Source organism: Alligator mississippiensis, chromosome 3 (genome assembly GCF_030867095.1).
Source record: "Alligator mississippiensis isolate rAllMis1 chromosome 3, rAllMis1, whole genome shotgun sequence".
Lineage (NCBI taxonomy): Eukaryota > Metazoa > Chordata > Crocodylia > Alligatoridae > Alligator > Alligator mississippiensis.
In genome coordinates this window covers 225555548-225582767 of record NC_081826.1, presented here as the reverse complement: position 1 = coordinate 225582767, position 27220 = coordinate 225555548, and the positions used below count along the sequence as shown (strand labels likewise).

Genomic DNA, 27220 nt, shown 5'->3' with positions numbered 1-27220 from the left:
TCCATGGTGTTGCAAGTGTTATATAATTGTGTGGTGTAGATGCATTGAACTGCGCCGAAGACTGGCTGCATGAAAGTACTTGCTGCTAGATCTATGCTCATGTAACAGTTTCTTCACCATGAGCACACTTGACTTTCTAATGGGTCTCATGCCCTTCTACTACCACCTGTGTTATAAGAGCATGGATGGGGTGCCAGGATTATTGCTTTGTCAGCTGTATCTGTTCACACCACATCTGGATATGTGAGACCAGAGAATATGAGTAGCCACTGACAGTCTATTTTGGTACTGCCAACACTGCTATTGGCAAAACTGCTTTGGTGCCGATGTAACAATAAGAGCATTCCCCGCAAAAAATCTTGTGGCATAAAGGAGTTCCTAGAGCACTGATTGCATAACCAGACAAACTCTCCAAAGTGGAAAGATGGCACAAATAACTGTTTGTTAGACATATGACCTTACCCAAGAGGTCCTGTTAGTTATCTCAGGAAATCCCAGTTAAAGTTTGATCAAGTTACAAAAGAACTAAACACGGGGGCCTGCAATAGCACAGAACTCGATGACCCAGGAATTCTCTTTTTATCTTACAGCCTTTAGGATTTTTTTTAGAACCCAAAAGTAGACTGCAGTAACCCAGTTTTCTTCCAACTTTCAGCTCCAAGAATAGCTTTTACATTTGGGCTATCCTCAGTTTGGATATTAAAATGTGTGCCAGCATCAGAACCACCCCGTTCACTTACTATATCCTCTCATGTTTGATGACAAATGATAGGGTGCCACCTCCTTTTTCATCAGCCTCTCAGGGAGACCACCATTTGCAGTAGCATAACTGGGGTGGGGGGAAACTGGGGCAGCAGCCCCAGGTGCCACATTAGTTGGGTGGTGCAAAAACCACAGCAGAAGCTGATCGTACAGCCACAATTGGCACAGCAGGCACCAGCACTGCTCCAAGCACCACACAGTGGCCCTGGGTATAGAGCTGCACTACTAGGCCTCTGACCATACACTGCATTAAGCTTAGCATCACCCCCCTCCCCACCTGAGATATCATGTTCCTCTAATCAACGCAGCATAATCTCTAAAAGCCCCAGCACACACTATCATACTCATAGATCTTGAAAGCCACTGTTTGACCTTCTCTACTCTCCCACCCACTTCCTCTCTTCCAGAATTACCTTTTCTCTGCCCCAGGTAGGTCAGTGGGCAGGCTCCCAGTTGTACCAGTTCACGAGTTGGTGGGTGCATCTACACATGCACTTAGCTGCACAGTAGACTAATTTGCTGTGGTGTAAAGCTTCACAGTGTACACGTACAATGCTATTACATCTCAGCAAACTGATTTTTTCCGCTGTACTGTTGGGGAAAATACTTGTGCCTAAACACAAGTATTTAGGCAAAAATAACTGTGCCACAATACACATGTAAACACTAACCCAGGTGCACATCACACCTGGTCAGCCTGGGCAGCAGGGGGCCAGACCCCTACCTGCTGCCTAGCCATAGGGCTCCACATGCTGGGACACTTGTGCCCCAGCCAGCTCTTCTGCCACCCAACACTGCCTCCTGGAGCCCAAAGCTAAGCCCTGGGTCCCGTGCCTGCCTGGGACTGCTCCATCCCTGCTCAAACTGCTGTGGTCCCGGGCACAAAGTCTGCATGCACACCCTGGACTGCAACAGTTTGAGTATCCACATGTGCCATTAAGGCACCTTGATAAATTCCAGTGCAAACTGCAATGGAGTTTATCACGTTGCCTTAATGGCATGTGTAAAGGCATGCACTGCATTGCTGTAGCAACATGCTATGGTGACATAGCATCCACGGGCAAAAACCATGATGCTGCAGCTACATCGCCATAGCGAAGTGCTTCCTCAGTATACTGCATCATGACATCATGACTGCTATGGTGACATAGCAGCTAAAAATAACCATGCAGCCCACGCACGGCACAGCATGGGCTGTTACTGCACCCCTATTTAGTACTTCCTTTTGGAAGGGGCACGTATAGACGAGCCCCACGAATAGGTGCCTCTCCTGCTCCCAACCCTTTCCAGCTCCTACTTCTGCAGCTTGCAGAAGACAACAGACAGACTTCTCTCCTCTTCTCTGGCTCCAGCCCTTCAGCACTGGGAAGTCAGCAACCAGACCCTTCTGCTGCTCTCCCAGCTCCGTCTTTTCTAGGGAACATCTACATCTCTCTAGAGACCACCCACCAGCTGGGTACTTCCTCAAGGGAACAACTGACAGTTAGCTGGGGCCCAAAGGGAATGATCTCCTCTAGTGAGTTCCTGCAGACATCTACTTGGCACTTCCTCCTTCTTCCCGTATTAGCCCCAGGTGTCACTTCCGAATCAGGTCTGCCTAAGATGCACCTAAGCCTCAGTAGCCCTACTTGACTTACAGGGGCCACAGACTGTGACAATATGACAAAACAGCTCATCATTTCTAGCAAGGCTCCCTAACGGAGATATTTGGTCTCAGACAGTGACAGGATATAACACTCATTTTGATATCAAAGAGTCCTGTGCCTAATTTTGTTGAAGAGAGGCTGGAGGCTACTTTGGATTTTTAATTTTATTTTTGCATTGTCTTAGAGGTTTCAGTCATGCTCTACTCTCTCTCAAGGAAATCTGCACTGCACCACACTCTGAAGAGCATGAACATGGGTGCGCTCCACCTGCCTTAATGTCTGATCCATGACTGCCATCTTCTGGTGGCATCAAGGAAAAGCAGAAGGGAAAAATATCTGCAAGAGAAGAATCCTGCATTGGGGCACATGTTGAGACAAAGCAGGCTTGATAAAAGAAATTGAAAAAGTCAGCTCTTAAAGAAGAAATCTTAGGGACTACCAGACAAATTCAAAGGAGAAGGACAGCAAAAATTAGCAAGTGCCCCCTAATTTAACTGTACTTTTTTTAATAGGACACACTCAGTGAAGAGAGTATGCAGACATTCAGCACTTCTGGTGATAAACTTGCCATTGATAAAGTGAGAGAAAAGCATGTTTCTTTATGCAGGTACAAAAAAAATTTTTTCAGACATTTTTAAGTTATAAAAAGTAATTTATACAACTATCCGTGTATGACTAGGTGATTAGGAATATTCCAATAAAAAATATGGAGAATCCTTGTTTTAACAGATCTGCTTAATTCAAAAGCTTCAGCTGCCACTGTGACATTGTTTGGCCTAAGGTAAGGTAGATATACACCTTATAGACTAAATTAAAGTATATAACTTTTTGTGAGCCCAAGCTTACTTCATGACCAGAAGAGTCCTTGAACTCAAAGGCTAGGGACAGACATTACACATAAACTGGTTTAAGTGGTCAGAAACTAGTTTAAACCCATAACAGAACAGAAGCTTAGTGCATGTAAACAAGTTTTAAAATGGCTGAAACATGTTTAAGATAAACCTGGTTGAATCATACTTAACTGATTTAGGTCAAATCAGTTGATGAAACTTCTGTCCCAGACCCCTCCCTGGTCCAAGTTAAATCAGAGTCTCCCAGCATCCCAGCATTTTGCAGCCCTGAGTTGGGCTGGGCTATGCTGTCTGCTCCAGAGAGCAGGGCTGGCCTTGCCCCTCTACTCCCTAGCTGGAGCAGTGAGAGCCGGCTGACAAAGGGGGCTGGCAGAAGCCCAGCTGGGGATACAGCCTGGTCTACGGTGGTGGGGGGGAAGGGACTGTTGCACTCAGACAAACCCCAGCTGGCGGTTGGGGCCAGGAAGGGGGTGTTAAACACCCCTTCCCTGGCTCAAACTTACTGCTGGCTGCAACCGGGGACTACAAACCCCAAAGGCACCTGGAAGCAGGAAGAAGAAATGATGAGCAACCCTGCAGAGTCCTGCTGCTGTAATTCTGGACTCCAAATCCCAGAGACCTTGAGGGCAGCAGGAAGAAGAAGTGAACACACAACCAGACAGCCATGCTCTAACTGCCCCCAGCTTCTGGCCTCAGCCACTGCAGGCATGTGGCAGCATTTTCTGAACCAAAGGTAAGATGTCTGTTCACTTCTGTTTCAATTTAATCTGTCCAACTAACCTGCAAAGACTGAATCAATTCAGCCTCGGGTTTTTTGACTGTCTGTACCTAGCCAAATGAATCTAGTGCATACTTATATCAATAAATCTCCCCAACCAACTGTTTCCACAGGATGAGCAACTTCAAATAGTTAAAGCTATACAGACAGTTTGATAATGAGAAAAGAAGATGGAAATGCTTAAAGCACACTTCAAGAATGAAGGCAAAGCACCTGATGTGGCACGTGTGTTTGGGCAGCTGGAGAAACACACAAAAGAAAGTGAACAAAAATAATCTCTCTTTTGAACTGTACACAGGGAGGCAAAACTTAAAGGATTTAACAAAATAGAGGCAGGCAAAGAGTGCCTATGATAGGGATGACAGAGCTATGTTTGTCACAAGTGACATCTAATTGAGCAGCAGCAATTCTGACTCAGGTGGCACTCATTGGAGCAGTGTGTTTTTATAGTACATCTGCATTTGTACAGAGCTGAAAGAGTGCTTCGATAATATCTGAGTACACTTTACATGTCTCAGCCTAAATGCAAAACATTTCAATTTCCAGAAAGCAAACATGGACTGTATAATGAGCAAGTTCTTTCAGACCTAGAGCAACAAACAACTCACTGACATCCTGCCAGGGAGATGTACACACTGAGGAACTTGAAAGACAGACAGCTTCAGAGCCATCTTGAGAGTCTTTGCCAAGAAATATATATACGTCTCACATTTCAAAACAAATTCCTGCCTAACAACCCAAGGATTTCAGTGGCCTGGTCCTGACTATGATATCCAATACCTTCTTCACACTATTCTCTGAGAACTAATTTTAACCATCCTCACATTTTTTTTCATAGAAAATAATTGCAGGATAGCCCTAGGTGGATCATAGGAAACGAAGGATGGAAGGGATCTCATGAGGTTATCTAGTCCACCCCCCTGCTAAAGCCAGAATCATCCCTGAATAAATCAGCCCAGCCAAGTATCTGTCCAAACTACTCTTGAAAATTGCCAGGGATGGAGGCTGCAGAACTTTTATAGGTAGCCCGTTCCAACACTCGACTACCCTCACAGTCAGCAAGTTCCTCCTAATCTCCAACCTGAATTTCTCCTGCTGCAGCCCAAAGCCATTGCTCCTTCTCCTGTCCCCTCCAGGGTCCCATGGTATCACTAATACTGTGGTTGCCTGTACACCTCTTCAAGGTTTTTCTGCATTTGTTTGTTTTTTGTCAGAAATAGACTACAAATTTATAATATTTATAATTAAAGTAAAGAAAAAGTACACTATTTATTTGATCAAATCATTTATGCCTCAATGTGCAATCAGGGCTTCTGCTTTCATTTTCAGGCACGCAGCCACTGCCACTTGAGAACCATTTAAACAAGTGCTGCACTCCATTAACTTCCGTGGAAACTACTGGCAGCTGTGAGTACTCAGGAGTCCTGAGTCAGTCCAGTGTGTATCAAATGAACACCCGCAGAGATCCAACATATTTTTACCTTGATGTGTCCAAGAATATTTTTTAAACTAAGATGTCATTGACCCTGAGCTTGACTTTGAAACAATTCTTTAAGTCAGGGCTGCTCAACTACTAGCCCATGCACCACATTTAGCCCTCTTGTTCCATGTCACCTTGTGCACAGGGCAGCACAATGCTCATTCCTAGCATATAGGACTGGACAGAGGCAGTGCAGGACCCCGGGGCCCAATCCTGGTCTGCAGGATCCCACTCAGTTCGTAGATGGTCTCCACGCCCCTCATCTGGCCCACTAGGCCAAAACTTTGAGCGTAACTGCTTTAAGTGACTACCCTGAACATGTCTGCACCTCAAACTGCCATCTCTTTCACTCTGCACTTACTGCCTTTAGCTTTCATTGTAGGCTGTCAAAAATGCACATACACAAGGGAGGGCCACAATGAAAGACAGTACACACCCACTTCATGGTGACTACACCCTGCAATGTACATATTATAATCTCTGTCTCTCAGGCATTATTAGCACACATCAAGTGTGTCTACATGTGCTTTTATGCACATCTAAACTTAATGTGTATTAGCCTAATCCATATTAAGGAGATTTAGGTGCACATCCACACATGCATGCAGGTTAAAGCAGGTGTGCAGACTGACTTGGGACTAAAGTAAGTCCCAAGTCAATGGACACACACCACATTAATGCGCAGTAGCATGTCTTCATGTTCGCTAATGTAATGTAAGATCCGTGCATAAATTTGCAGGTATCAAATTTAGGCTCAAATGGCCTTAAATTGCCATTTTAAGGTGCATTAAGGGTGTGCATGTGTAGAAATATACCCTTTCTGCACCTCAAATCAGGCTAATGCACATTAAATGTGCACGTGTAGACGCACACACCAAGTGCCACAGAAAGGTAGTTTAATTTATACCTCGTTCAGGGTGCAGTGTATATAAAGCAGAAATTCCCTACCTCACTCAGCAGTCCCTAGTGTGATTTACAGGCAGGGTAGACATGCCTTGTTTTGTTTTGTCCCCTCTCTTTCTACAACATGTCTAAATATTCTTCCTTTACAATAGATTTCTGTCCTCTTGCATAGCAAGATATGGTTTCAAAGTGCTTCCTCTAGACATGCATTGTGAATCAACGTATGTTTCTGTCACCAGCAGTAACTTAAAAAGGAACTTTGGATAGCACAGTGTATTGATTATAGAAGCATATTCTAAATGTATGTCCTGATTTTGGCTTTAATTTTTCCTGTCTGATCTTCTCACTGGAATTAGTGGGGCATACCAAGAAAAAAATATAGGAGTCTTATTCTGTTGCATCACCTTCCATTGAATCATAGAAAATTAGGGTTGGAAGGGACCCCAGGAGGTCATCTAGTCCAACCTCCTGCTCAAAGCAGGACCATCCTCAACTATATCACCCCAGCCAAGGCTTTGTCTAGCTGGGTCTTAAAAACCTCCAAGGATGGAGATTCCACAACTTCTCTTGGTAATCTGTTCCAGTGTTTTACTACCCTCCTAGTAAGAAAGGTAGAATCTTTCTTCTAGTCAGATTCTGGTTACAGCCTATATTAGCTGTAACAATTGTTACAAAGGAGAAAAAGTAATTCTAAAAGGATTACCATCTTTCATTGACATTATCTATCATGTGGCCAGGGCCCCAGAGGCTTTTCAAGCCATGGAACAAGTGTCATCCTTGTGGTCAAAAGGCACTCATAGATATGATGCATTGACTGGACCCAAAGGTCCTAACTGCTGCACAGAATGAAGCCTTGCACCCTATGGTGAAGGTCATGGCTTGGGTATCCTTTGCATTTCCTAGGAGGAATCACAATATGGCTCCAGGTACACCCTTCCCCATTCCACCCTCATGCCTCCAGTCATTCTTCATATTCATACTGCAGCTTGGCTCAGGAGTGGGGCTGTGGATTTTAGCCTGTATCATTTTCACCCTTGAGGCTGGCCTCTCTAGAAATGGTGGCTTTAGGTTATTTGTTACCAATTTTTCTAATAAACAAATACAGCAAAAATTGAGTGACAGCAGCTAATCTCCAGCTTTATAACATTTCACGAGAAAATGAAATAGTCTACATTGATATAATAATGATTTCAAACAGCTAATGGCTGAGGGTTTCTGGGCTGCTCGGGGCTTTACATTCACATACAAGCTCTATTTTTTATGATGTATTTCCATTAATAACACCTGAAGCAGTATTATGAGCATTTAACTAACTATTGTTTGAGCATTTAAAAGTAGGCAGTGTGGTCGCCAGCTGCAGAGTCTAATGATTACAGTCTAACAACACTAACCCCAAGACTTATTCATATTAACAGTCAGAACTGAAAAAGCCACACAGTATCTTCTTCCTGCTGTTCTAGCCTGAAGGCCACTGCCAGCCAGTTTTCTCATTAGAGCTGCTTACATGAGAACTATGCAAAAAAAAACCCCACGATTATTCACCTAAAGGCTTGCTTTCCCAAATTGGCCCTTTATGGAAATAAATATCCAATTAACGCACAACACAGATGATGTTTTTTCTTAAGCAATATTTTCAATAGCTCAAAATGTAGCAACATGCTTGAATTTTTGCTTAGCCCCTAAAGTCAGACTGTGGAAGGTCATGGCACAATGGAATAGCAGTGTAACAGAGGCAGGGCGACCAGGGCAGCAGACCTGGGCACCACCTTTGAGGGAAGAGGTGCATATATAGCTATTGCCACAGCAGGTAGCTGGGCATCCTGCTGCTGGCAGCACAGCAGCCGGTGCTGCCCCCAGAGCTGCTGCCAGGGCATAGAGCTACCCTACTACACCTCTACAATGGAAAGTCAAATTTCAAAAGCAGTCATGTGGTGGCACTGGCAATCAGAGGTACAAGCTAGACAGCACACAGTGTTTTGATGAAAAGAATAACAGGTTAAGTTAGCTTTAAGAGACCTCCATGCCAGGATTCCCAAGAAGCTGAAAAAAAAAATCCCAAAACCTTGCGAGTCCAAGTTGATAGGAATTGTAGTTTCACAATAGGATTGCTAAAAGGAAAACACAGGAACTATATATACCTATTGCATGAGCCCAGTCCTTAAAAAAAAAAAAAGACAAGAAACCTCAGGATGTTTATTTTAACTGGATCATGAACCACTACTACTAAAAAATAGGAAGCCATTTATTAACCTGGAGAGTCTAGGACCTTGACTCTTCAGGTGGACAGACTCTTGCACTCACGCTGGTGAAACGTATCTAGATCTGGTACAGGCACGTTGGTTTTGGCTTCTTTCAAGGGTCTGATACCTCATTTATGAAGTCCATAGAATTCCCACCTACCTACTTTCCTCCTTTTTTAAAGTACAGCAATGGACCCCAAAGTAAATGGACAAAATTTAATTAATGTTTTTGTGCATTATAACATAGCAATAACAGTACTTTAAATGACTTTGACTTCCAGAAATAGAATATTCATCTGAATTCACTAGTTCTGATGATAAATCAGAGGAGGTGAGATACCAATTACAAATCTCCACAGAAGTATTCATCATGTGGATTTATTCCTGTGGCAATGTTTTGAATATGATGTTCATGTAATATTACTTTGTACATCAGTTGAAGCAGCAACTAAGGACCAGCTGTGTAGCTCACAAGTACCTTGGGGAAAACTGAATATTGTTAATGTTTATTGTATCATGCATTAACTACAGGAAATCCAAATTACAGCATATTAGTGCAGGTGTAAAACATTCCTTGCTTGCTTCCTATTTAGCAAGTAATTTGATGGCTGTCAGGTTTACAACATTGTCACCTTAATAACTCAACCATAAGAGAATAAATCGTTCTGGTGCGTCTACAAACATTTAGGACACCTACCATAGTACGAACTATGGGGGAAACCATTTATTAAAAAGGCGGGGAGACAAAATATTATAATAGAGTTGACTGCAAACAGAACACCAAAGGAAAAAAAGGTGAGCTTCTCCTAGCATGGCATGATATCAATCAGGACATTTTCAATGTTAAACTTTCTTCTGGTTCCATTTTTACCTCCCCAGCTAACCGACTTTGAAAGTCTACCATACTGCTGTTATTGCTGCCAAAAGGCCTTGGAATAGACTTTCTGGGAAGGGGTAGATCCAAAAAAAAAAAAGGGGAGGCAGGGCAGGGGGGCAGGGGGAGTGCAAGTTTAAAACCAACCACCTGGCAGTGGCAACAGCATTAGCACTGAGGGAGTCAATTGACTTCATGGCTCATTATCATCTAACTGATCCTTTCTAAACTCTTCATGCCACAGGTGTTAATAACCCTCTCCTTTTTTAAAAATGGTCTTGACATTCCACTGATCAAGCTAACCTTTCTTCTCCAACTCTGCTCTCCATTGGCTGCTCCTGGTCATGAGTTTCTATTTCACAGCTCTGCAGACTGTTCTTAACTCATTGCAATGAAGTTATCTCTGTTTTTCCTTCAGTGCAGCCCTAGGCCTCAAGCATCTTAGTAAAGCTTCTAGAGTTTTTGTTTTTTAATTTGAGAAATGTGTTGTTTCAGAGGGGATGATACACCTCACCATCTGCATCCCCCTTTTCTAAATTCTACATCTACCCGTGCTTCTGGGTACGTCCACATAATTCCCATCAACGGTGGGGACCTGGCTACATGACTGCTCTCTGACTCTTTCTCTCTCGTGAGCGCACACACTTTAGCTGTGTTGTACATATTTAATCATATACTTTAGCTGTGTTGTACATATTTAATCATATACTGCAACTGGGTAGGCTAAACTGGGTAATGACCACAACATTGGCTTGGTAATGGAGTATGATAAAGGCTACATCAGCATCTTTAAAAAAAATTCAAATTAACTGTAACAGTCAAGAGACAACCTTGAGTGATCAAATCTCTTAATGCAGTTGTAACTCCAGGCTAGATAGACCATTTCTGTTCATTTTATAGTCTTTTATAGGTATTTCAATACTGTTTTGGAAATGGTTTTGCTCTAAAAAATTTTCTTTTCTTTATCACGAGGGAAAAAAAAAAGTATAATTAAATAAAAATAGATTTAATACCATTTGGGTGCATCTATACATTCATTAATGTGCTGTAGTTACTGTGCATTAAGTTTAGTACTTGTATAATCAAGTACTAAATCAATGCACAGTAACTGGTGTTACTGTGCAGTAGCACCGGCGCATGCCTTTTTTGTGATGCTACTGTGCAGTAGCCTATTACAGTAGCCTGCACAGTAGCATATTAGCATGGTTTGTGCTGTGGCAAAGTATTATTAAGCTAGTGTACAGCTAGCATCTCGTGTAGACATGCCCTTTTGGGAGAAATAAAACAAAAATAAAAAATGAATGTGCTTTGCTATATGTACAATGCTTCTCACAGTTCAGGCTTAAAGGACAGATTAAAGAATTTTTCACCTCAGAGAGGGAGAGAAAGAGAGAGAAATTACTATGTACTATGGACAGGTCTGAGAAGTCAAACTTCTTTAGAGGTTTTTTTTTTGTTTTTTTTTAATTAACAATAAAGTATAGCAAGACCTTATTAAAAAAAAATAACTGAGAGAAGTGATCTTCATGCAAGAGCATTTATAATTCCTTCTGCAGTTAGCTGGCTTTAGTACTAGAAAATTATTGTTGGTCTATATTTAACTACCAAGAGTCCTATTAATTATTTATTTGTCATCATAATGACTCTTAACAGCACAGGAGCTGGAGTGCAAATTATTAAGTAGTATGCCAAAGTTTGTGCTGCAGCAACTTTAGAAAAAAATTCAATGGCATTCTCAACACTTCCAAGAGAGAATTTGGTGAAAGCAGTTTGACTGTTTCAGGTACACATGCTTTTCCAGTACAACGGAGTCATCTTAAATATGTGAATGACAGACATGAATAATGCACATTTCATGACCCTCTGTAAATATCAGGGAAAACTGACACAGCACAATCTGTTGGCTGCTTTATTTTTGGTCAGCAGCCATGCCCTTGGACAGGCAAGTATGTTAGAAAAGTTTCTTAAAAAGTGGCATAAAACAAAGTGGAAAACAGAACTGTCTTTTGGTCCTCTCTCACTCCATAATCTTTGATGGTCACCGTCTGGTATTCAGCAGCACTGTACAGACAACTCGATGGGAATGGCAGCCATACAACTAATGGCAATATCATTAGGTTTGTCTAATGAGAAGAAACATTTCTCAGCTTTACTTCAAAGCAATTGTTCGCTGTGCCTTTGCATTCATGTATGTTCTATGGTGGATAACAATGCTGCCAGCTGCACTGAAACTGCATTAAAGGCAGGGATAGCCTCAGGTCAAAGGGCACCTCAGGCAATCTTAAATTTTGTGCCACTCCCCACAGAACTAAAGAGGTCATTGTGAGACTACTCCATTGTATCAAGTGAGGCACACAGTTGCTTTCCATGACCTTTAAAGAGGTGACACATCTTGTCCCAGTAGATGCTGCTCTGAAACGACATAACCCACTTTTCCACCCGCTTTAGTGTTTAATTCTTCTCCAGTCAGTAGGACTTGATCAGAGTCTCAAGACTGGCCACTTGGTAAAGGTAAATATATATATATAATTTCCCTCCCCACCCCCCACTCCCAAATAAATTGATGGAATTTACATTTAATTACACATGCAAGTAATTCATTCCTACATGCCCCAAATTCAGTGGGCATGCTCACAATAGCAAAAAGTTTCACAGGTGTTGGCAGGACAAGCTCTTATTTAGGCCTCAGTCATAGGCACTGGAATCCACAATGGGAGCAGACAGAAGTGCAACTCCCAGCTGTAACCTCCGGCAGCAGCAGGAGGTTTTGGAGGCAGTGACCATCACTGCCATGACGGGCCTCCAGGTAAGTGGCAGCGGCCACTGTGTGCAAGACCATGCCCCCACCCTACTCTCCCATCCCTCACCGTGGCTCCAGAGTCAACCACAGAGCTGTGCTCTGGCCACATGCCAGCCTCCCTCTCCCCCTCCCCCGGACAGCCAACTGGGCGGCATGTGTGCGGCCCGCACGTGGTGGGCACCACCACACTGTGCTCCATATCACTTGGCCACAAAGCCCCTTGCAGTGGGGCACCCCTGCCCTCACCCCCTGGCCCTGCTCCTAGCTGCAATGTGCCACCTGGGGCCGGCAATACCCCCCGCTCCCTCAGCCCCCAACCATCTTCCCCAGCCCTGCCCCACAGCCCCCAAAACCCACTTACCTCTAGGATCCAGGGGTGAAGGGCATGGCTCCACGGTGGCAGCACTTGCCCACAAAGCCCCCCCACCCTGCATACAGCTGCCACCGCCCCCCCACCCTGCATACAGCTGCCACCACCCCCCAGCACCGCGGAGCCATGCAGCCAGTTGTGGGGCATGTTGCTGCATGCAAGCCCCCCATTTTACACCCCAGGTGGGTGGCACGTGTAGCCTGCACACGGTGGTTGCCACCGCACTGCTGCTGCCGCATCCTGTGCCACTTGCCCACATAGCCATGCAGGTGGCCATGGGATGGTAGCGCAGGGTGCACTGGCAGAGTTGCAGTGGCGGCCTCCATATGCAAACCCCGTCAGGCCGGCCGGCATGTGTGTGGCCCACAGAGTGGCATCCCTGCCCTCACCCCTCAGCCCTGCTCCTGGGAATGGGCACAGGGGCACACTCCCCCACTTGTTGGTCTACCCCGCCAGCACCTTCCCTTTCCCCCACACTGCTCCACCTCTCACCCCCACACACACTTGCCTGCTGGGGTGGGTGTCAGTGTCTGCATCTGCAGGTCTGTGGGTCTGGGGGACTATTGCTGGGGGCATCAGGAGGGCTGTTGAGACTGGGGGTGGGGGGGAAGTGTGGGGCACCAGTAGTACTGGGAGGGGCTGTGGGGGGCCTTTAATTTTTATCACAGATTTTGGGTTTTTAATCAGAGAATTTACAATTTTTAATCAGAGAAAACCAGGATCCCTGGTTATGAGTTACAACATTACCCCAAACCAAACAGAAGTTCACTGTTAGTTCAGGGGGAATCTAGCTGTGAGCTGGGAGTCCAATACACCCACGCACACTTTAGTGGGGGCTGAAGAACCCCAGACTGAACTCTGTCCACTCCTTTTCCCCCCTCCCATTCCGAAAACAGCAACAGGCTGGGAGCCCGGCAGACACAAGTTACAAAAGATGCTACATTTTTAAATGTCTTTATCTGATACCTTATGCAATGATGGGGCAGATTTTCACCTGATCGGATATTTTTTAAGCTGCCTGCAGCCATGCAGTTGTATTTGGCCATGGCCAGAGCCACTCTTTGGTGGGGGGAAGGCGGGAGGTGAATCAGGGCAACCACCCCAGGCCCCACACTTCGGGGGGCCCCACGGACAGTGCCGTTCAGGCCTCGCTGGCCACCATGTGCCACCAGCTCCACACTCCAGCTGCTCGCCCCCCAACCCTTCTGCACTCCAGCCCCTCTCCCCCTTACGCAGACCCCACACAGGCTGATATGCCCTGGACCCCGCACACCCCTAAGAATGGCTCTGGTAGTGGCTATAGACTGCTTTCTGTGGCCAGATCGGGCAAAAATTGTTTCTTCTGCCTGGACCCTGGGAACTTCTGTTTGGTCTGGGGCAATGTTGTAACTCAGAACACTTTGCAGAAAATGTTCCAAGTTATAGCTGGGAGCTGCACTTCTGTCTGCACCCCTATGACTGACCCTGATGGAATCCTACTGACCTCAGTGGCACTGCCCATAAGGACAGGATCCAGCACTGTAAACCCTCAGGTAACACTGAGGTCTTAGACAATATTGCTCTTTCTGTAAGAGCCATTGTAAGCATGAGCAGAAAAGCAACAGAACTCTTATATAAGCTTTAGAGCGCCTCCTGTATCATCAGGTCAGGGCCCTGTAAGTATGAGGATTTTTAAGTTAGATGATGTGCAATTTAAAGTGGGATTATTTTTTTAAGTGAATCAAGTAGATGGAGTTGATTCAACCTGCTTTTCTTTGGTATCAGACAACATACAGGCCCTTTTTAATATTATACTTCAAAAAGTAATCTTTCATCTCTTTTTACCTGCCCTGGGGAGCCACTTTTATTAAAAAGAGTGAATTTCAAGGGAAGATATTAAGATTATGCCCTTTATTGCTTTTTTATGATGTATAAAAATTATCAAAAAAGCGTTTTAAAAAAATTTGCTCATGTTTTACATTAGCAGTCCAGGACTTTGACTAGCAGGGTTTGAAAACCAGGAGGGACTAATCCAATAGCTAGAGGTAATAGAGTTTAAAAAAATAGAAATCTACCTTGTTTCAAACCAGGCTACTTATTACTATGAAGGAATCTGAACTAACTAAAAATATTCAAGGGTTGATTCGGTGACAATGACACCTTGATGTACTTAATAGGGCTGTGCGAGGCTTTGGACAGAGCTTCGGATCCGAAGAAGCTTTGGACACTTTGGCATCCAAAGCAGCACGTCCAGATCAAAGCGCTGGCTTTGTTAGGCTTTCCGAAGCGGTTTGAAGCTTCTGAAGCGCTTCAGAAAAGCTTTGGAGCCGTTTAGGAGATCTGGCCATAGGGTATAATGGGGAAATAAATGAAATATCTATAACTTTGTTGTTTTTTGTCTGATTTGGATGTAACTTGCAGGGGTGGTAGTCTCTGCTGAGAGCATGAAGCCTGCCAAGTTTCAAGAAGATTGGTGCTGGGGTTCAGGGGGAACTGCACCCCAAATTTGTGAAAGAAAAACTGATGTTGTATATGTGTTACATCACAGGGGGTAAAAACTGCAGGAGTGGTAGCCCTGGCTGATGCCACAAAGCCTCCCAAGTTTCAAGAAGATCGGTGCAGGGGTTTGTGGGGAACTGCACCTCAAGCTGTGGACAAGCAAAACTCATGACATAGGTGACACTGTGTGTTAAGGCACAGCAGGGTGAAGGCTGCAGGCTTGCTAGCCCCTGCTGAGGCCACAAAGTCTGTCAGTTGTCAAGGAGATCAGTGCAGGGCTTCTGGGGCCCTGCACCTCTAACTGCTGACAGGCAAAATTCATGCCATGGGTGCTTGTGCAACTGTCTGTCTCTGTCTCTGGGGGTGGGGGAGACTACTGCAGGCCTGGCTGCTAAGCTGTGTTACCAGTTACCAATCAATCATGATTCACTCAGGGACCAGCTCAATACACAGTATCTAGCTAATGTAGCCAGTTAATTACCATCAATTAACACCTACAAAAGCAGAGACTAAGGAGAGGAAATAATCAATACAGACAATCAACTACCCCAAGACAGAGATAGTCAGTTGCACAAGCACCCATGTCATGAGTTTTGTCCGTCAGCAGCTAGGGGTGCAGGGCCCCAGAACCCCCCCTGCACCTATCTCCTTAACAGCTGGCAGGCTTTGTGGTCGCAGCAAAGGACTGCTATCCCTGCAGCTTTCACCCTGCTGCGCCTTAACATATACAGGGTCACCCATGTCACAAGTTTTGCTTGTCTGCAGCTTGTCTGCAGAACTGAGGTGTAGTTCCCCCCCAACCCCCTGCACTGTTCTTCTTAAAACATGGCAGGCTTCATGCTCTCAGCAGAGACTACCATCCCTGCAAATTTCATCCAAATCAGACGAAAAATAACAAAGTTATAGATATTTCATTGATTCCCCATTATACCCTACAGCTGGATCTCCAAGACAGCGCTGAAGCTTCAGGGCCTCTTCGGCCGGATCGAAGCAGAAACCCAGTCCGGAGCTCTGGATTGGATCGCTGGCATCTGAAGCAACCAGATCCAAAGCCGGATTAGATCGCTGCCAATCCGCACAGGTCTAGTACTTAAGCCCACTTTGATAAAGGGATCCAATAAAAATGAGGAGGCAGTCAGCTGGATGAGGGGTCCAGTGGCCAGTTTGTCTGTAGAAACAGAAGAACTCTAACAGGAAATCTGTAGAGACAGAAAACTCCTGTATCATCAGGTCAGGGCCCTGTAGCAGCAGCTAAGGGTAGTTTTACTACAGCTTTTTCTTGTCGTGTGGTTTTGCTTTGTACACTGTATTCTCTCTCTCACTTTCCCCTGCACATTGTGAACACGGCATCCTTTCACAGGGGGGCAATGCCCTTCCTCCTCACCCCACCTCACAGAACCAGCCTACTTCTACTGCACAGGGATACAAGGAACACGTCTACACAAGACACTACATCACCATACCAGCCTGCTACAGTGACGTAGCATTGGAGGGCACAAACCGTATGCCATAGCACCATGCTCCCTTGCTATAGTGCATTGTTACAGCAATGTTTCAGCTAAAAAATAACCGTGCGCTGCCAGCACAGCACAGCAACAACAGTAGCATAAGGACACATGTGGATGCACCCAGGAAGATGGAAGGAGCCTGCCTTGAGTAAGGTTCTACATGCTTTACATGCATGGTACTCTACACTCATGGACACATTTAGACCTGATTAAGCAAGGCACCTAAATGTCATTTACCTCCCAAAGAGCAGCAGTATAGGTCAGAGGGAGGCTGAGGATGACTTCATGAACAGAGATGTTTACCCATCAATTTCCTCATAGGCCTGAAAGGGACAGTCCAAATCATTGTGTTCTGCTCATGCTAGCACAGACAACCACATAGCAGCTTTCAGAAGCTGATCAACCTCCTCCAACCCTGTTGATGTAGAACAGTTCCTCTTTGCTTCCCAGCCTAAAAACATAGAAGATGCCAGCCTTCCCCCAAACCCAGCTTTTAGGTATTACACCTGCACCAGCTGCTTTGCTGGGTCTTGGGATGAGACCCAGGGTTTAGGTCTCCATTTTTAAAAGCAACACTCAATATGCTTTTCATATATATTAATGGATTCAGCACATAGCCTTCATAAACCATAGCATAAATCAGAGCCAGCTGATCATCTCCCTTTCTTAGTGGCTGCCTTACTGAAGGCAACATAATTCCAGCATCAAGTTAAACCAAAATAACATATCCACATTTCTTCAGTCCCTTGAGCAGGCTGATCAGTTCTTTCCAAACCCCATTACTTACTGCATGGCATTTTCTCAAGTCTACCTGTTGCTTCTCCTAAGGCATTTAGTCCAACTAGGCCTTTTTCCTCTGACTGCTTTGACGAGCCCCTTCTCTAGCCCCCTCTCATATGGTTACATTTGTAATAGAGCTTCATACTCCATCGCTCTCAAATCTCTTCAAACCCAGAGAGTTGTGACAGGCCAACCTTAGACTTCCTTTCCAAACCTTTTCCTGAGATGTATCTTATACATAGGGGAAGCTGTCTTTTACAGGAAGCCTATCATCCTTCAGCTACCATCATATGATGCATGGGCACCTGATATAATTACTTGTCCAAACCCTACCCCACCACCTGGGACCAAATAGCAAAAGCAGAACTTTTAAAGCATCCTACAACCCTTATTATTTCTACAGAAATGTAGAAATGCTACTTAAAAAAATTATAGCAGGCCACATCTGACATACTGTGTTACGTTTTGGGTCCCCCACTACAAAAAGAATGTGTACAAATTGGAAAGAGTCCAGCAGAAGGCAAGAAAAATGGCGAGGGGACTGGGGGACATGACTAATGAGGAAAGGCTGAGGGAGCTGGGCTTATTTAGTCTAGAGAAGAGGAGACAGAGGGGATTTAATAGCAGCTTTCAACTTCCTCAAGGAGGGTTCAAAAGAGGATGGAGCTTGACTGTTCTCAATGGTGACAGATGACAGAACAAGGAGCAACGGTCTCAAGTTGTAGCAAGGGAAGCTTAGGTTAGATATTAACAATAATTTTCTCACTGGGAGGGTAGTAAAACACTGGAACAGGCTACCCAGAGAAGTGGTGGACTCTCCATCCTTGGAGGTTTTTAAGACCTGGATAGACAAAGCCTTGGCTGGGATGATCTAGTTGAGGCTGGTCCTGCTTTGAGCATGAGGTTGGACTAGATGAACTCCCTCAGGTCCCTTCTAACCCTACTTTTCTATGATTCTATGAATTTTGTTAAAAATATTCTTGCATATATTTTCACTCTAAACATGCATGATTAATGTTATACAAGAGGCAAGGATCTCAGGATGATACGTTGTATTGGACCAACAGCATAGCTCAGACAGAGTTAGAGAAGCTTTTCATTTTTCTCTTCTGACAAACCACATTTAGTGCTCAGAGGACAAGGTGCTGTACCTGTATGTAGTTCTCTCTCTCAAGGTTCAGTTACTCTCAATGATGCTGGCTCAAAGTCCAATAAGATAGTATTTGCAGGGATTAATTCTATGCTCGGTGCCAAAGTGCCCCTCTGTTTTAGGATTTGGCCATCACACTCCACTCCTGTAAACAGGTAGTCATGCAATCAACTGTTTGTGCGCGCATGTGTGTGAACAGTGTCATTGACTTCAATACATTTCATGCACAATTTTTTTTGTCCACCCCAACACTCAGCTCTATTGTCAGGCCAGGCCTCTCTTGGTCTGCTATCTGGTACCATGTAAGCCAGTATAGCCTATTCTATGGTCAGGTTATCAGTGACTGAATCGGCGCCCCAACCCGGGCTAGCCCAGGTGAGGAGGGTGTGTGGACACCCAGCAGGATTAAACACAAGGTCAGTCAAAGGGTGGATGAGCTCCCTATGAGCCAATGGTCATCCATACCTGGAGAGAAGATGGGTGCCAACAGGTCACTGCCTGAAGACTCACCAGTGAAGGAGGGTTGTTTCAGCATTGAAGGTGCTCCAACAGTCACAACAGCCTCAGAACTGACTTGACTTGAACACTTGGCTCCCCCATTGCAGCTCTGCCCATCTGATTTTCTTAGATGTTTTTTGTAGTCTCTTTCAGCCAGTAGAGTACTTGACCCTTGACCAGAAGGGAGAGAAGGGCAGCTGAGCCTACACTTTGTGAACCCATCTCTTCTTCCTCACGATAGAGGAGAATAAAAAGCATCTTGGCCTGGAAAGGATGGGTCTTGTCTAAGTTTAGCTTCCCTTCATTTTAGCCAAGTTTTCTGCTGGCTGCGCACATACCACTGAGCAAAATTTGTGATGGGGCATAGGGGAGGACAATAGCCAAAACATAAAAATGATTATAGGCTTTTAAAAAAAAAAAAAACAACTTTTTTTTTTCAAGAAAGTGCACACACCTTTGATTTGTCTCACTTCAAAATTAGGGAAAGAAGAGTGAGTAGATAAACATAAGATGTGTAAAGCATGCTCACAAGTGTACATTCCTCACTCATCTTGAAAATCTCCTGACAACCTAGGGCCACAGTAGGTAAAATAGTATTCTTCTTTCATTAATTAAAAACTACATCCTTGCCATTCCATTATTTTTTCCTCATGAGTATGGTTGGTGTCCCTCACCTGCGTCTTGGTCAGCATTGATCTAGTTTAGACTTTAAGAACTAGGTTTACCCTCCTTTAAAAAAAAAGAGGGGGGGGGAAAGTTAAAAAAGTGCCTGTCCAAAGAAACCTCTGTAAAGCAACCTGCCATGTTTATAGGTCTAAGATTAACGGCTTATTCCTTTTGCAGACTCTAGCAAGTGTATTAAAAAAGACAAAGTTTTATAGAGGTAGCTAAAGCGGAAAGAAGGGAGAACAAATTCCACTGTTGAGGAGCTAGACAAATATGAGAGATATCAGAGGTTACCTTATGATATAGGGGTACATAAGGACTTGGATCTCAGCAGTTTGGTATTTTTCCAAAGTAGGAAGGAAAGTCTTTTTGTCAGTTTTTCCTAAGCCCTTTTCTTTTAGTCATATAGCAGAAAGCATGGTGCTCTAGAGTGGAAGGAAGGCTTCCTAGGTAGACAAAAGAAACTGAAAAAAGGAGACACACAGGTCCTCATGGGGAACATCTACACAAGATGCTACTGCAACTTTGCACCCCCTGCTGTGGCAGTAGTCAGGCAGGTTGAGGAGCCAAGCACCACTCTGCTTATGGGGTTGGGGGGGGGGAAAATAATCCAGCCTGACCAGCCACAGAGCTAAGCCAGCACCTCACCCCAGCAAGGCACTGAGGAGGAGAGTGCTTATGGCCAGCTGCTAGTAGGATGCAGCTGAGAGCCTGCACTACCCAGAGTCCAATTCTGGGAGCTCTCTCCCTCTGGGACCCCACAATAACCATTGTCTGTTGAAGGTGGGGAGAAACTTACTGGCTAGGACAGACATACAAGTTAGCCAAGATTGCAATCTCAAGCTTCAACCTCATGCTTGGGGGAAGAAAGTAAGCTGCAGGGCCCAGGCCTGGAGCCTTCTCTGTGGGACTTTTGCTGGGATCCAAGTCTTTACATACCCATGCCTGAGGACTGGGGAAAATTTAAAAACAAAATTACCACCCCTTGCCAGGAGGAGCAGTGCAGCTGGACGAGACTAGGATCTTGAACCGGTAACTTTATGTTTAAAAGGCCAGAGACCCTGCTACTGGACCACCAGCAGTGGCATTTTTTTTTGGCGTTCTCCTACCAGCAAATTTCACTGTTGCAGCCCTTTTTGGGCTGATGATTTTCCAGAAGGCGAAGCCAGATCCCCCAGCGACTAGTGTGCCAGAAGACTACTTTTCCTCTTTTCCTGCAGTAGTCTCACTCCTACTACAGTTTAAAGTAGCACCCCGAGCTCCGGGTTTCTGACTCCTTGTTCTTAGTGTCCCGATTCCAGCTCCTGACTCCTTTAACTCTAGATTTGCCAGTTCCCGATTTCTCCCCACACCTTTCTCACCCCCGTGTACCTGATTCCAATCAAGACCTGTTTTCTGACAGTGGGCTCCTGACTTTAGTTTAGCAATCACCTGCACCCTTGTCCCTTACAGCTAGAATCACCTGCTCCAAGCCCCCCTGACTAGCAACATTTCAGTACTTTACTGAACTTGGTCTCCTGCCCTGCGTGCTCCTAATCCTGACTTGTATTTAATCTGGACCTTGTCTGCTCCTGATTCCCCGAGTTGTAACCCTCTATGGCCAAGCCTTGACCAACCACATCCTGGTCATTCCCCAGGACGTGCACAGCTCTGATACAGCAGCTGTACTAGCAGAGCACAAAGTGCTGTCTGGGAGAACAGCGACTACTAAAGAGCTCTCTAAAGCTAGCAGAAGGGACAGTGCCTACACGTATCTTCTGCTGGCTGCCAGATGGTGGCAGAATCTCCAAGAGAGAAATGAAATCACTCTGACCACAAAAAAAGGAGGCTCTGCCCTCAATGAGTACCTTTGAATGTGGACAATCTAAACCCTTTTCCAACAGAACACTGTATTGCAGACTGGGTCTCTGTATTGAGCAAAACCCTGGATATGGATCTCAATACTAATTACAAGCACATAAGACATCTGTGCTAGTGGATAGCTAGAAGTGTTATAGCCAGCCTGAACTGACTGATTCGGAAGTATGCTCACACTATTTTGTGGTCTTCCTAGTCATTTCATGAGAAAGAAGCTGAAGAGTTCTCCCTTTCTTGATGGAAGAACAGCAGTACTTCATTGTATACTTTGTAATTAGGTGGGTAATAGGGTTACTAGCATAAGAGTCTAAACATAAATAGCATTCACTCATTTCTAGTATTTCTTAAGCAGAGGTCATAGTTCACAAGCAGTTCTCATCTTAATTTACTACTTAAATTTAAAAATATGGCTTTGCCTATGCTTTTGTTTTGTTTTGATACAGAAAGGGACTAAAATTAAGTTTTACTCCAGTTCTTATGGCCAATTTAAATTGCATTAATACAATTTTGCAATGCACCAGAAGTCAGGTCAGTGGAGTTGGCAGTCAGCTAGGGTTGGTGTATAAAGGCAGTTATCCCACCCCATGATAGTATTATTCTAAAGGGAGAAGGGAAAAAAACCCCCAGCAGCTCAGGGCAGCTCCGCTCTCCCCTCTTTTCTCTGCTGCAGCTGCCACATAGACTTAGGGAAGAGGAATGAAGACTCCTAACGCTGCAAGAAAATAGGAGTGACATGGGCACAGCACTGATTCGGACCATCTGAATTCCTGGTAGCTTCTGAGTATGGAAATAGACAGCTGGAAAGGTGGAGATATGCCCCCAGCTATATGCTTTTCAGATCACTTAAAAAGCACTGTTCCCCCATCCCCTACACACAGACACACACTTTTTGTCTAAAGGGTTCCTTTAGAGAAAGTAGAAGCAAGAGGGAAAAAAAAACAAAATAACAAGAATGGAGCCTGTCAAACAAGGCAGGCCAGCTAAACAAGTGAATCCTTTCATGTAAAGCTGGATTTGCCAAGTGTAATGTTTATGGTTGGGCAATAAATACACAAAAAGCCTTATTATAGTGCCAAGGAGCTAGAAATGTTCTTCAGGCCAAGTCAAAGCCACTTTTTTCAATGTGCACCAGAGTCTCATATTAGCTGTCTCTCACACAGACAGGCATTTATAGTGGTGTTTTCCTAAGTCTTAAAAAAATGAATTAACAAAACTGTTAGAGTAAAAAAAAAAAAAAGTTAGACACCATGACATTTCTGAATATGCTCCTCAAAGCACATGCTTTATAATATGCCAGCAAGCTTTACCTCCACTTCCTTGTGTTCCTCTCAGGAAGCATACAAACAGTGACTTTCATACAACTGCTTCCCCTTCCCTAACATTTTTATTAGGGTGGTATTTCTCCTAATTCAGGTATGTTAAGGCTATTTAAACAAAGAATTACAACATATTAACACAAATGACCCCACGAAGAAGAGCATAATGTTGCCTGTAACAGAGTATGGTCTGTTTTGAGATAGTTCAAGTTTAGCAAACAACCTTCTTGCCTTCTTGAAGGGGCATAGAGAGTCATTTACTTTAGCCAGACAGGCTCTCATTGTTCTCGACGGATTCCAACTCTAATTGTGAGGAACACAGCCCAACTCCTAAAGAGGAATATAACCCAAACTTCTGACCAAGGAGTGACCATGTTAACATTTTTCACAATTCACCAATTATACAGTGTATTTGGGACTAGAGCCATCAGTGGGCACAGATGCACATAAGAGGCCCCAACAGAAAGAAAGAGACTGAGCAACTCAGAATAAAAACATGAAAGTACTGAAACTTTATACAGGTGGAATTCTTAACGTCCGATTTTCATGGTGTACACCTTAGGGGAAGTCAATTTTCAGGCATACAATTCAAACAAAAAGCAATCACAAAGAATTCAGAATAGACTCATCCGCTATACCAAAAAACTAATAACCAGGGCTCCATGAGTACTTAACATACTGTTATAATGCCCAGATATTTACTGTTGTTAAACAGGACAAACTACTTCTACTAAGAATGTCAGTCATTTTTTGCATCTATCAGCAACACAGTTTAAAGCCAGGATATAAGAATGTGAGTGACCCAACTATTACATTTAAGTTTTTATTTTTAAAAAAGCCAAAGTGAAGTTACATTTACATTACAGAATATTTTTAAACAAGGCCTTCCTGTTAAAGCTTTAAATATATTATGAAAAAAACATTTTGTGATTTTTTTTACACCTGCACAAAGCTTTGAGATCACACAGTAGTCACCAATGGTTTTAAAACAACTATATTGCACAGATCCACTCAACCACCACAAATTCTTAGCTTAGTCTATGTTGTAAAGTGCTATTTTGTAGGAAGAAACAAGTTTTGAAAAACAAACAAACACTTAGAGGCAGGCAAGTATCACTGAACTGTTTTCTTCCCTTTGTAGTTAAAAAGAAATCATTTACTTCCATATACCTGATGATAGTATATTTGCATTTATTAAACTGGAGTAAGCACCATGTATTATCAAACTGAATGTGTCTGAAATATTCAAGTAATGCCCAGTGCCAAATCAATCAATGTTCAACTCAAATAAGGAAATGCATACACCAGAAGTTCCCTGGCTGGGTCATACTTTAATTGACAAACATACTGGGATTTTAAAGTATTATCAATCCCCTGTCTAATAAAGTTATTGCATAGGTGGTACATATTAAATTAATGCAAAATAAAGTTAATATGCTTTATGCTTATGATCCAGAATGACCCCAATATCCTCAATCAAAAATGCTGCAGTATTTAAATTCCAATTCATATACTTGTACTTAGATAGCACAGCTTGTAAATTTACTCCATACACAGCCAGCAAAATTACTATCACAATCAAAACAGAGCACTAGACATTTGTTTCAGAATTATTTTCCACAGCAGGTTCATCTTTCACAAACTAGACTAAAACCAACAATGCAGGTACTTCAGTCATTTTTGCACAAATTCCTTTCAATCATTACCACACAGATAATCATCAGAGTTTAATGGAACAGGAATAGACACTTAAACTAAAGACACTTTAAGGCAAAAAAAAAAAAAAAATCTCAAACTTAATCAGTGCATTTTCTTAACTTATTCTTATTAAAAACATTCCTTTATTGGATCCAAAGTTAACTTATAAAATATTTATTAACAGAAATACCTGAATTAATTTAAATTTAAAAGTTGCTTATGTTTTATCACTTATGACAATTATTCAATTATTTTTTGCGCAGAAAAAGACCAAGTACCATTATTATAGATGCCCATAGTTACACAGACAATGAAATCAAATATTTCAAGACAAATTGCACTTCTCAATATATTTTATCCAGTCTATACTAAAACCCTGGAATAGTAAGAGCTCTTAATAGAAGAGCTATACACCAGTTTTACAGGTCATCATTTTATACACTTAGTGTGATTATAGGCTATGTGATACCATTCTTTTAATATTATTTTCCCCTTTCAAATACAAGCCAGGTTCAACTGTAGTTTTGATATCCTAGTGCTTTGTACTTTCAGCTGGTGCAAACCTCAGTGTTGCTTAGGATTTAGTTACAAGAACTCCTCAAACTCATTCAGACAGGCTTCTTTTAAAATGAAGAGCATATACAGAAAACAACAGCAATAAAATAGACTATGTGGGTCTTACTCCATTAAAAAATGGAATGTGATGTCAACAGTACCAACTAGATAGATGATTTAACTTGCATAAAAGGCAGGTTCCTAGGTCAAGTAAAGCAACCAGGTTGCTAATAAAACTTTTTTTTCATAAATTTGTGGAATGTGGGTTACCACACAACAAAAAGGCAGCACAGTGAATAGAAGGTCATGTCCCCTCTAGAGAGTTGGTAGAGAGATTAGATCATGTTTGGTTTTGTGCATAAAAAAATAAGACCAAAAAGCCTGAGTGTGACAAGAACACTTAAACAGGATGTAATTATTCAAGAATTTATGCTAAGGCAGATCCTTCCGCTTTCATTTCTGATCTCAAAACAGCAATTTGTAGAGATATGCACTACACGTCATCTGGATATTCCAAATACTTTGCTGTGATGGCCTCCTCAAGATGAATCCCTGCACTGCCCATTAATGCAAATGCTGGATACATTGTACCCGAACAATCTACCTGGCGCTCATAAAGGCATTTCATGTGGTCAGCATCATAGAATCCAACTTTGCCTTTGTCATAGTCCAGGCAGATTCCTATACAAGACGGCATGGGAAGAATCCTGTTGGCAGAATCTTTGGGAGCAGTAGGTGCCTTGGGAATAAAGAATTTCTTCATGCCTAAAGTAACCAATGTAAAAGGCTGAGATGATTCAAAGCAGGTATCTTCACTCCCACTGTCATGACCGCTGTCTTGCTCATACCTAGAACAGAACAGCAGCATTGTCTGAAATCTGAAAGGCTGAGAGAGTTCTTAATATGTTCTACTAAAACTAGGGATCTACTGAAATTGGGACAGCTGCCCACCACTTTCACAAGCAGAACGTGGTGGTGCCCCCACTCCTCTGATTAGCTGAGGGTCCCTGATGGCCCTGCCCCTTGCCTCTTATTGGCTGTGAGGACTGCCCATCTTGCAGCCCTGCCCCCTCACTGCTAATTGGTGGAAAGGGACAGGGCCACATGATGGGTAGCCCTTCCAGCCAATCAGCAGTGAGGGGCAGGGGCAGCACTCATCTTGCCAGCAGCCCTTCGAGTGGGCAGAACCCCCTCCCCCTCTTTCCCCGCAGCACCCTAAGGACTGCCGGCTCCCTCTGGGGAGCCAATATTTTATTTTCAGTAAGTTGGGGTTTTTTTCTCCCTACAGATTTCGCGGATTTCACAAAATCTGCAAACCGTGATTTTGGTAGGACCCTAATTATAACAAGTATTTTATAGTACAAATCATCATAAGATGATAGAGCACCACAACACATTTCTAATACAAGTGAGGGTGTGACACTACCTCAGCTAGCGTATCCCTGGTATCAGTGAAGGCCAGGTTACAGCTGAGGGCGACAAAGACCATCCACCAGAATAGGCTCCACCATGAGTCATGCCACAAATCCCAATTGCTGGCTTGTGCTGAAACCCACACTTTTGGCTTATCTTTGAAATCCTTATCTATGCTAGATAAAATAGATCCTAACTGACATGCTGTGTAGGTGTTCCCTGAATTAAGGTGTTACTAGCGCTGGTGGGAATATCCTTGTTAGCTTTAATCTACCTGTAAGGAGTTCCAGGTGTTGCTGTGTCTAGGACACAGGACATCTGCATTCAGTCTCCTGCTCTAAAAGAGACTGTGGACAAATCACAATATTGATGTTTGTTTCCAATCTGTAACATCGGTCAAGTCGTTCTATCCCCAACAGAGTTCTTACAAAGCCAGAGTCACTAATGATTAAGAGATGCTAGGTGTTGTGCTAATCAGCACTATGCCTTTAAAACAACAACAACAAAATCAGTCTAGATAGATGTAGCAGTACTGAGTAACAAGTTCTGGCAGAACCTCCTCAGCCGAATGAGACCAACTGCATCAATCCTAGAAGC

The 27220-nt window shown here is 43.6% G+C and overlaps 1 protein-coding gene across 2 annotated transcripts in view; it reads right to left on the bottom strand.

The window, feature by feature from the left end:
- Nucleotides 1–23446: 23446 nt before the first annotated feature.
- The window catches only part of TRIM36 (tripartite motif containing 36), a 55753-nt gene continuing 51979 nt past the window's right edge, over nucleotides 23447–27220 (bottom strand). For both annotated transcript variants that reach the window (XM_006266874.4, XM_059724926.1), the window contains exon 10: nucleotides 23447–26058. In XM_006266874.4, coding sequence (XP_006266936.2) covers nucleotides 25704–26058 — 355 coding nt within the window. In that variant the 3' untranslated portion in view covers nucleotides 23447–25703. The remainder of the gene's footprint in view (nucleotides 26059–27220) is intronic.